Raw genomic sequence first — 11,661 nt, forward strand, 5'->3', positions numbered from 1 at the left:
TTAGCCAGGATGGTCTCGATCTCCTGACCTTGTGATCCACCCGCCTCGGCCTCCCCAAGTACTGGGATTACAGGCATGAGCCACCGCGCCCGGCCCCTCCCCTTTATTTTTCCCCACAGTTCTGCATTCAGCTCTGCTCTGTCTTCTTTTTTTTTTTTTTTTTTTTTTTTTTTTTGAGATGGAGCCTTGCTCTGTCACCCAGGCTGGAGTGCAGCGGCACAATCTTGGCTCACTGCAACCTCCACCTCCTGGGTTCCAGTGATTCTCCTGCCTCAACCTCCTAATTAGCTGGGATTACAACTGTGTGCCACCATGCTCGGCTAATTTTTGTATTTTTAGTAGAGACAGGGTTTCACCATGTTGGCCAAGTTGGTCTCGAACACCTGACCTCAAGTGATCTACCCGCCTCAGCCTGCCAAAGTGCTAGGATTACAGGCATGGGCCACCGCAGCCGGCCAGGTCTGTCTTCTTAGCTCACAGGTTGTACAGGTCTCCTGCTTTCTGCCTCTGGAAGTTTCTGAAACAAGTACTCAGACATTTTCCCTTTGAAAATTTCCCTGCAGACCTCAGACCAGGGTTCAAGTCTCCAAGGTCAGTGTCCCTGAGCCATAGCTCCAACTCCCTATGCCAGATTCTCCAGGAATAGGGTTGTGAGATAAGATAGGACACCGTTGGCCAGGAGCGGTGGCTCATGCCTGTAATCCCAGCTCTTTGGGAGGCCAAGGTGGGAGGATCACTTGGGGCAAGGAGTTTGAGACCAGCCTGGGCAAGAAAGTGAGACTCTGTCTCTACAAAGAAATAAAAATTAGGCCAGGCGCGGTAGCTCACGCCTGTAATCCCAGCACTTTGGGAGGTCGAGGTGGGCGGATCACCTGAGGTCAGGAGTTTGAGACCAGCCTGGCCAGATGGCAGGCGCCTGTAATCCCAGCTACTCGGGAGGCTGAGGCAGGCAGAATTGCTTGAACCCCGGAGGCAGAGGTTGTAGTGAGCCAAGATTGCGCCATTGCACTCTAGCCTGGGTGACAAAGCTAGACTCTGTCTCAAAAAAAAAAAAAAAGAACACCCAGTTAAAACTTAATTTCAGATAAACAGTGAATAATTTTTTTTTTCTTTTTTTTTGAGCAGAATCTCACTCTGTCACCTAGGCTGGATGGAGTGCAGTGGCACGGTCTTGGCTCACTGCAACCTCCGCCTCCCAGGTTCAAGCAATTCTCATGCCTCAGCCTCCCGAGTAGCTGGGATTGCAGGCATGCACCTGTACCACCAGTGCAGTGGTGATCATAGCTCACTGTAGCCTCCACCTCCTGGGTGCAAGCAATCCTCCCACCTCAACGTTCCAGGTAGCTAGGACCACCTCACCTGGCTAATTTTTTGTAGTTTTAGTAGAGATGGGGTTTCACCGTGATGGCCGGGCTTGATGTTGAACTCCTGACCTGTGCCCGGCTGTGAATACTTTTTTAGTATAAGAATAACCGCTGGGCGTGGTGACTCACACCTGTAATCCCAACACTTTGGGAGTTTGAGGCAGGTGGATCACTTGAGGTCAAGAGTTGGAGACCAGCCTGGCCAACATGGTGAAACACCGTCTCTACTAAAAGTACAAAAGATGGTGGTGGGCACCTGTAATCCAAGCTACTTGGGAGGCTGAAGCAGGATAATTGCTTGAACCCAGGAGACGGAGGTTGCAGTGAGCCGAGATCCCACCACTGCACTCCAGCCTCGGTGACAAGAACGAAACTCCGTCTCAGGAAAACAGCCGGGTGCGGTGGCTCATGCCTGTAATCTCAGCACTTTGGGTGGCCGAGGCGGGTGGATCATGAGATCAGGAGTTCAAGACCAGCCTGGCCAACATGGTGAAATCCCGTCTCTACTAAAAATACAAAAATTACCCGGATGTGGTGGCGGGCACCTCTAATCTCAGCTACTTGGGAGGCTGAGGATGGAGAATTGCTTGAACCTGGGAGGTGGAGGTTGCAGTGAGCCGAGATCGTGCCACTGCACTCCAGCCTGGGTGACAGAGCAGGACTCCATCTCGGCAAAAAAAAATAAATAAATAAAGAAGAAGAATGACCATGCATTATTTGAGACATACCTATACTAAAAATATTCAAATTTAGGCTGGGTATGGTGGCGCATGCCTGTAATCTCAGTACTTTCGGAGGCCAAGGCAGGAGGATCACTTGAGCCCAAGAGTTCAAGACCAGCCTGGGCAACATAGCAAGACCCCATCTCTAAAAAAAATAGTTAATAAGTAAATAAAATATTCACATTTAACTGGGTGTCTTGGGTCGTTTTGCTAAATCTGGCAGCCTGTCTAGGAAGCCCTCTGGCTTGTTTGCTGTGGCCCACAGCCCTCAATGGTTCAGCTTTGTGTCTCTGTGGAAGGCCCCAGACCCCCATTCCCCCAGTTCCCATCCTTAACAGGGTAGCAGCAGGTGGACGGCTGTGTGTCCAGCACAAGGTGTTTCCATAGAACCAGCCAAGGCCCATCTTGCCATCTTATTTTTTATTTATTTATTTTTTTTGAGACAGAGTCAGGCTGGAGTGCAGTGGTGCAATCCTGGCTCACTGCAACCTCTGCTTCCTGGGTTGAAGCGCTTCTCCTGCCTCAGTCTCCCGAGTAGCTGCGATTACAGGCACCTGCCAGAATGCCTGGCTAATTTTTACATATATATTTTAATAGAGATGGGGTTTTGCCGTGTCAGCCAGGCTGGTCTTGAACTCATGACCTCAAGTGATCTGCCTGCCTTGGCCTCCCAAAGTGCTGGGATTACAGGCATGAGCCACTGCGCCAGGCCCAGGGGCCCAACTTAACACTGCTCTGTGCATGAGACTCGTGCTGAGCAGGGGCAGTGGGAGCCTTAGAAGCTCCCACTTGGTCCACACCCTCCTCTGTTCTGAACTTCCCTATCAGAACAGGGAAGCTGGGAAGCTCAATCTAATGTGGCAAGTTGCTGAACTGGCTCGGGTCTCAGTTTCCCTATTAGGTTGTTATGAGGGTTGGGGATTTGCTTCTGCTGTAAAGTGTACCCATGATGGTGCCATTATCTGGGAGTTGATAGATTCAAGGCTGGCAGCTCCACATACCCAAGCTTGGAGGTGGCAGGGAGCCACACCTCGAAGACAGATTGAGGTGCCTTGAGTGCAGAGACAGGAAGGGCTTTCCAAAAACAGAAAATAAATAGCCCGGGCAGAGCCTGGGAGGCAGAGCTGTGCAGGGCACCCGGATGGAGGGCATGAGCAGAGAGATGGGAGGCTGGCCCCAAGGGAAAAAACTGGAGGCCATGGGAGCGGTGTGGTCCAGGGTGGCCTGAGTCCCTGGTGGAGAGGTCACAGACTGCCCATTCCAGGGGCAACCTGGGCTCCTTGCAGCTGGAGGTGTGGCTGCGGGATGAGACGGTGCTGCCCTCCAGCTACTACCAGCCACTGGTGCACCTGCTGTGCCACGAGGTCAAGCTGGGCATGCAGGTGAGGGGACCTGGGCAGGGTGGTAGGGTCCAGTGGCAGTAGGCCTGTGCGCCTGTCCTTCTAAACCCATTCTGCAGAGCAGAAACCTGAGGTCTGGGGATGTGAGGAGCTGGCCAGTGTCCAGGGCCCCATCCCCAGCCACCCCTTGGGAAAATGTCCTCTTTCCCTGGGATGCTCTGAGGTCCTCAGAGGGAAAGGTTCGGGATCCCCCGTGCCTCTCCCTGCAGGGCCCAGGGCCGCTGATCCCACTCATCGAGGAGACAACCAGCACCGAGTGTCGCCAGGACGTGGCCACGAACCTGCTCAAGCTCTTCCTGGGGCAGGGGCTGGCCAAGGACTTCCTGGACCTGCTCTTCCAGCTGGAGCTGAGTCGCACCAGTGAGGCCTGGGAAGGAGCTGGGCCCAGAACACTGGGAGGTGTTTGGGGGTGGGTGGGCTCCTCCTGTAGGAGGCAGATGGGGTCAGACAGGAGGGAGGCAAGGAACAGAGCCAAGGGCAGAGGTGGGACAGTGAGCTGGGAGGTGGCGAGGAGGCCCTTTATTGAGGGGCCAGCTTAGATCCCCCAGCCCCAAGGTCCTCTGTCCTCCCCCTCCCCCAAAAGCTTTGTCCCAGCCCCCTACCCACTTGGACCTCTGTTTGTAGTTAGAGTTTGTTTGGCTACTTCCTTTGCAACCCCCACCCCCAACCTTTTTCTGCATGGTAGATGAAAAATTGAAAGTACCTCTGATTGGTCCCTTTCCACAACCAATCAGGCTGGTCATGGGCCAAGTCTTCATTTGCATAGGAGTATAACTTTGTAACTTCACTTCAGCCTTTTCCCAATCAATCAGAGATTTGCATAGGGTGTAACTTTGAAACTTGCTTCAGCCTCTGATAGGTCCCTTCCCTCAACCAATCAGACTGATTGTGGGCACTACTTCATTTACAAGGGTGTACACCAAGTAACCAATGGAAAACCTCTAGAGGATATTTAACCCCCAAAAAATTCAGTAACCAGGCTCTTGAACCACTTGCTCAAGCCACTCCCACCCTGTGAAGTGTACCTTCATTTTCAATAAATCTCTGCTTTTGTTGCCTCATTCTTTCCTTGCTTTCTTTGTGCATTTTGTCCAATTCTTTGTTCATGACACCAAGAACCTGGACACCCTTCTCGGGTAACCCACTTCCAAAATAATGGCATTAATCCATTCATGAGAGCCTCAGCACCTCCCACCTCCCACCACTCAACACCATCACACTGGAGATCAAGCCTCTAAGATATGAACTTTGGTGGATACATTTGAACCACTGCCTTGTCTTACAGGCAGAAGCTCTGACATTTCTGAGAGGAAAACAGTTACTTCATCCTGACCTGGAGAAGTCTCAAGTTCTGGCAAAATATCTCTTCTCCTCAGCAGTCCAGTCTGCAGTCTTCACCCCTCCTTTGAATTCGTCCTGGATCTTCTTTTCAATCTTTTCTCTTTTCCACAGTGCAGGTCTCCCTACTTCTCTACTTTGACTTCACTACTGTTTACATTAGAAAAAGTGAATTTACATAAATAGAGGCTCTCCAGATCTCCTAATTTTCAGTCTTTTCCCCCCTTACTTCAGTAACATCTCTGCTTGTTTTTCCTTCAGACCAGACCCTCAGGTGACTTTCTGCCCCCTCATCCCTCTGCCCCCAGTCTCCATATTCTAGAGGAGTTTGGCCATCAGTCTTATGGTACTTATACTGTCTTCTCTTTGGTGAACATATCTTTTTTTCTCTTCTTTGTCTGGGAATACTCCTATTTAATCACCTTCTAGTTGTCAGGTTCCTTCACCCATTTGGCCACCAGTCCCAGGTGGAAGCCCTAGGAGGTCTAGGAACACTTTTCAAATTTTAGTCTACCTGAGGAGAAGCTACCCTTACCTGAAACCAGGTTGTGCAGGCCAAAGAAGCAGGTCTCTGTGTTCTGGAATTAGATCAGCTCAGTGAGGTGACCAAGCTCCATGTAGAGAAGACTATAAGGAGGAGTCTCTAGTGGTGAGAAGTTTGAGGGAGCATGATACTGCTTCCTGTTGCAGTGTATGGAAACCTGTTTCAGCTTGATAGGCCAGGGAAAGCCTTAGAGGAGGTAACTAACCCTGGAGCAGAGACTGGGTTCTGAGGTAGGAGCCAGCTTAATTGGTCTGAGAAGTGGGACACAGGGAGAAGGAGAGGCCAAGGGAAGGGCTTTGGGTTTTATTCTATGTGTAATGGAAACCCTGATGGGTTTTAAAGAGGAGAGGATGTGGCCTGCCCTATGTAGACCCCCTCGCCCTTATCCCTCTCATGCTCCCATTTTTCTTGTTTAAGTTTCCTGTTGGCTGTCCTGTAACCACTCAATGGGTTCTTCTTTCCTGTTGCTCAGATACAGCTGATCTATCAAGATCAGAGAAAGAGTATAATACACATAGAGCCAGCCAAATGGGAGACTAGAGTTTTATTATTACTCAAATCAGCCTCCCCGAAAATTTGGAGGCGAAGATTTTTAAAGAATAGTTTGGCAGGCAGGGGGCTAGGGAATGGGTGCTGCTAATTGGTTTGGGGTGCAGTCATAGGGCTGTGGAAAATGGTCTTCATGTGCTGTCTGCTTCTGGGTGGGGCCACAGGAGTCTAACTGGGGCCATCCAGTTATCAGAGATGCAAAAGCCTGAAAAGACATCTCAAAAGGCCAATCTTAGGTTCCACAATAGTGATGTTATTTACAGGAGTTATTGGGGGAAGTTGTAAATCTTGTGACCTTTGGAATAATGGCAGTAATCATTTAACTACAAATTCAGGCCCCTCTCATCCTTCTAACCTGGTGGCCTTTCATTAGTGTTACAGAGGCAGTTTAGGTTTGTGTGTTTTTTTTGTTTTTTGTTTTTTTTGAGATGGAGTTTTGCTCTGGTTGCCCAGGCTGGAGTGCAATGGCACAATCTTGGCTCACTGCAGCCTCCGCCTTCTGGGTTCAAGTGATTCTCCTGCCTCAGCCTCCTGAGTAGCTGGGATTACAGGCATGCGCCACCACACCTGACTAATTTTGTATTTTTAGTGGAGATGGGGTTTCTCTATGTTGATCAGCTGGTCTCGAACTCCTGAACTTGTGATCCGCCTGCCTTGACCTTCCAAAGTGCTGGGATTACAGGCGTGAGCCACCGCGCCCGGCACTAATTTTTTTTTTTTTTTTTTTTTTTTTTTGAGACAGAGTCTCATTCTGTCACCCAGGCTGGAATGCAGTGGCACAATTTTGGCTCTGCCCCCCCAAGTTCAAGCGATTCTCCTACCTCAGCCTCCCGAGTAGCTGGGATTACAGGCGCACACCACCACACCCAGCTAATTTTTGTATCTTTTTCGTTTTTTTTTTGTTTGTTTTTTTTTGAGCCAGAGTCTTGCTCTGTTGCCCAGGCTGGAGTGCAGCGGTGCAATCTTGGCTCACTGCAACCTCCGCCTCCCAGATTCAAGAGAGTCTCCTGCCTCAGCCTCCCGAGTAGCTAGGACTACAGGCACACACCACCACACCCAGCTAAATTTTTGTATTTTTAGTAGAGATGGGGTTTCAGTGTGTTGCCCAGGCTGGTGTCGAACACCTGAGCTCAGGTGATCCGCCCACTGTGGCCTCCCAAAGTGCTGGGATGACAGGTGTGAGCCACCATGCCTGGCCCGTTAATTTTTGTATTTTTAGTAGAGATGGGGGTGTTGCTATGTTGGCCAGGCTGGTCTTGAACTCATGACCTCAAGTGATCTGCCCGCCTTGGCCTCCTGAAGTGCTGGGATTACAGGTGTGAGCCACCTCACTCAGCCTCTTCTTAATTTCTTCACTGTCCCCTTGATCTTTCAGGATGGTGTTGTTTAATTTTCATGTATTTGTACAGTTTCCAGAGTTCCTTGTGTTACTTACTTCTAGTGCTTTTTGTTTTTTTAATTTAGAAAGAACAGAAATTTGTTTCTCACAGTTCTGGAGGCTGCAACATACTGCTTTTTATTCCATTGTGGTCTAATAAGATACTTGATAGGATTTTGATTCTTAAATATTTGTTGAGATTTATTTTGTGGCCTAACATATGGGCTATCCTGGAGAATGTTCCATGTGCTGATGAGAATATGTATTCTGCAGCTGTTGAATGAAATAGTCTGTAAATGTCTCTTAGATTCATTTGGTCTATAGCGTTATTTTAAGTCTCATGCCTCTATGTTGATTTTCTAGACCATAATCTGTCCAATGCTGAAAGTAGGTGCTGAAGTCCCCAACTTATTGTAGTGGGGTCTATCTCTCTCTTTATCTCTAGTAATATTTATTTTATGTATCTGGGTGCTCCAGTGTTGAGTGCATATATATTTACAATTGTTATATCCTCTAGCTGAATTGATCCCTTTATCATTATATAATGACCTTTTCTCTTGTTTTTTGACTTAAAGTCTATTTTGTCTGATACAAGTATAGCTAGTCCTGCATGCTTTTAGTTTACATTTGAGTGGAATATCTTTTTTCATCCCTTCACTTAGTCTATATGCATCTTTTTAGTGAGTTCCTTATAGGCAGCATATAGCTGGATCTTGTTTTTGTTAAATTCATTTTACAAAATTTATTTTAGAGAGAAGGTCTTGTTTTGTCACACAGGTTGTAGTGCAGTGGCAATCATAACTCAGCTGCAGCCTTCAACTCCTGAACTCAAACAACCCTCATGTCTTAGCCTCCCGAGTAGCTGGGACTACAGGCACATGCCACAAGGCCCAGCTAATTTTTTTTTTTTTTTTTTTTTTTTTTTAGAGCTAGTGGTCTTGCTCTGTTGCCCAGGCTGGTATTGAACTCAAGCGACATCCTCCTGCCTCAGCTTCCCAAAGCATGGGGATTACAGTTGTGAGTCACCATGCCTCGCCTGGATCTTGTTTTTCTAACCCACTCAGCAAGGGTATATGTGTGTGTGTATATATATTTTTTTAATTGTATTTTTTTGGAGATAGTCTCACTCTGTCACCCAAGCTGGAGTGCAGTGGCATGATCTCGGCTCACTGCAACCTCCACCTCCCGGGTTCAAGTGATTCTCCTGCCTCAGCCTCCTTAGTAGCTGAGATTACAGGCATGTGGCACCATGCCCGGCTAAACAAGGCTATATATTTTAATTGGGAAGTTTGAACTCTTTACATTCAAGGTTGTTATTGATGAGTGAGGACTTATTCCTGTCATTTTGTTAATTGGTTTCTGATGTTTTATATGTCCTTTGTTACTTTCTTCCTCTGGAAAAAAAATTTTCCTTTCCTTTTTTTAATAAGAGACAGGGTCTCACTAAGTTGCCTTGGCTGGTCTCAAACTCTTGACCTTAGGCAGTTCTCCCACCTCAGCCTTCCAAAGTGCTGGGATTACAGGGATGAGCCACCATGCCTGATCCCTTTCTTATCTTTTGCGATTTGGTGGTTTTCTGTGATGATAATGCTTGATTTGTTTCTCATTCGTGTATCTAGTTTATCAGTGACTTTTATACTTTCACATGGTTTCTGTCTATAATTCCCTTTTCCTCCTACCATGTCTTGCATACCGTAAGTGCTAATCAACGCTCTGATGCCACTTAACATAACTGGAAAGTGACTGTGATGATTGGCTAGCAGCAAGTCTTTCTCAGAAGACAAGCCTTTTGAGCCATTGTGGGTGGGCTGGGGGACAGCAGGGTTGAAAGACCGGCTATAAGTGGCAGCTCTGCTGTTGCCCTCCAACGTGGAGCCCAGCTGTGCACCTGCCTTCAAGGGGAGCTCTGATGCAGGCAGCTGGATGCCTGCAAGCACACCTGTCTGGGGCAAGGGAGAAGATAAGAAGGACAGGAAGGAAGTAGATGTATTTTTAAGGAAATCGTTGACTTCTGATAGGGTGTTTTGCAGACTTTTTATAGCTTTTTTTTTTTTTTTTTTTTTTTTAGAAAGTTTCTCTGTCATCAGGCAAAGACCAGGGTGGGAACAGGAAAACTAGAAAACTGGTCAAGGGAGAACAAGTCCCTTTTCCTCTCACCAGTGAACAGCAGGTGAGGAAACAGACTCTGGGAGGAACGCTGTTCAGGATGGCTTGCTGCCTGCATGGCATGAGGCTGCTGTCTTGTGGGTGCTGGCAGCCACAATCTCCATTTTTCTGAAGACCACCATTTATGGCTAGATCCAGTAGAGGTCCAGAACTTTCCCAACACTGCTGGAGAGGAAGTGTGTGTCACAGTCAGAGGAGAGGGCCATAGGGAATGGAAGCACGAGAAGAAGGGGTGGTGAGGGGAGGAGAGATGAGTGGCTCTATGCTAATCTTAGGGTTCCTTCTCTGCCCTTTTGGGTACCAGAGACAGACCCTAGGAAAGGAATTCTGCAGACAGTCTTGGAAGCACCTTCTCTGGCACTTAAGGCTTTTTCCCAAATTTCAGAGACGGAAACATACCCATCCTTGAGCAACTGCAGTGAGGCAGTGTGGAATTCTAGGGTGTTGATAGCTGTGAGCTACCAGGCCTGTTGGACATTTGCATTCTGGCATTTTAATTCCTTGTCCTAAGATTTTTGACTCTTTGCCATGTTCTTGGAACTCCTGGATCTTTCTGGAGTCTGATAGCGGATCAAAATCTCAGCTCCATTCAGCAAACACAGCCGCTTCTAGGGGAGAGCTAATGGTCATTTTTTCATTATGGATCAATTGTTCAAGATCAAGCACCTTTCTGATCTCTCTTGTCCACAGAGAAAAAAACACATTACTCCACAGTTGGCTTCTCAGATTTGATGTCTAGTTGTCAACCTGAGACCTTCCTTGGAAGCATGGCTTCTGCACAAGTGGGTTACATTGACTGTACCACAGTGGCTCTTAAAACAAGGTTTTTGACCTAAGGAGCCTGTTCTCCAGGCTTACCTGAACCCCTCAAAGACATGGCAAGCAGGTGACATTTCTGCCCAGGGGATTTGCTGAGAGATCTGGAAGGTACAAAGCCACCTTAGGCTTCAATGGGTGAGTGAATTTTTACCACAAACCCCAAAGGGCTGATTTGACTTTCTCTATTATGTATATCCAACAGAGAGAGCAGGCTTGGGGAAATTTTGTCTGGACTCAGAAAATTCATCAGTTTCTTGGGAATCATCAGCTACTACACTTGAAAGACCAGAGTATGGTTATTCCCCAACACCAAGTTGGGCCTTAATTTTCCCATCTGACCTGTCTCTAACATGTGAATCAGTCCCACCTTCCCTGACCACATGAGTGAAGTGTTTCTGTGATGCTTGGCTGTAGATGCAGTGTGACAACTGCCTGAAGCACATGATCTCAGGCACCAGATGGCACTGCTGCTCAGTAGAGCCATATGCTAACAGCCTTCCTAGAGGACACTGGTAACAGCATTCTCCCCAACTATTAAGCTTTATTGTTTTGTTTAAGCAAAGACCAAAGAAGCAACGAAGATACAAGAATTAAAACAGCAATCCTTGCTGGGCGCGGGGGCTCACGCCTGTAATCCCAGCACTTTGGGAGGCCAATGTGGGCGGGTCACTTGAGGCCAGGAGTTCAAGACCAGCCTGGCCAACATGGTGAAACACCGTCTCCACTAAAAATACAAAAATTAGCCCAGCATGGTGGCACATGCCTGTAATTCCGGCTACTCGGGAGGCTGAGGCAGGAGAATTGCTTGAACCTGGGAGGCAGAGGTTGCAGTGAGCCAAGATCGCACCACTGCACTCCAGCCTGGGAGACAGAGCAAGGCTCTGTGTTGGGAAAAAAAAAAAAAAAAAAGGCAATCCTCAACATGGTGAGATGCAGCCACACCCAAAGGACCCCAAAAGGGGCCTTATGGTAGCAGGAGATCCTAAATGTGGACCCTCACAAAGGGAATGCAGCCCAAGTTAAAAGTGCTTCTTCCTTTGTTAAGGAAGTGATTATGTGAATAACCTCAGTATTCTCAGTGGGAAAATATCTGGCAATAAATTTGTAGCCACAACTTGGAAGTTTCTGGAAGAAATCAACCTCCCACAGCCACCTTTGGCTGACTGCTTATGTTAGGTCTGTAGACTTCCTTTCAATCAGCCGGCAAAAGCCCCATCTGGCCACTTGGTCACAGTTTTACTGCTTCTTCACCTTTTGTTCCTATTCACCTACACATCACTTCCTGGAAGTGGACCAGCTTTATAACCAACCTAGAAAGATCAGGTTGAATTTGGCTTTAGAGATCTGAAGCTCCTCAATTTTCTTCCCTCTGTGGAAGTTT

The 11,661-nt window shown here is 47.8% G+C and overlaps 1 protein-coding gene across 4 annotated transcripts in view; it reads left to right on the forward strand.

The window, feature by feature from the left end:
- LOC107975771 (ras GTPase-activating protein 4-like) overlaps positions 1–11,661 on the forward strand; it is a 32,194-nt gene that overhangs the window by 7,651 nt on the left and 12,882 nt on the right. For all 4 annotated transcript variants that reach the window (XR_002944615.3, XR_002944616.3, XM_063814172.1 and 1 more), the window contains exons 4-5: positions 3,351–3,468; positions 3,696–3,846. Coding sequence is in view for 2 of the 4 variants with exons in the window: in XM_063814172.1 (XP_063670242.1) it covers positions 3,351–3,468; positions 3,696–3,846 (269 nt within the window). In the remaining 2 variants the exon portion in view is untranslated. The remainder of the gene's footprint in view (positions 1–3,350; positions 3,469–3,695; positions 3,847–11,661) is intronic.

The sequence above is a fragment of the Pan troglodytes genome, chromosome 6 (genome assembly GCF_028858775.2).
Source record: "Pan troglodytes isolate AG18354 chromosome 6, NHGRI_mPanTro3-v2.0_pri, whole genome shotgun sequence".
Lineage (NCBI taxonomy): Eukaryota > Metazoa > Chordata > Mammalia > Primates > Hominidae > Pan > Pan troglodytes.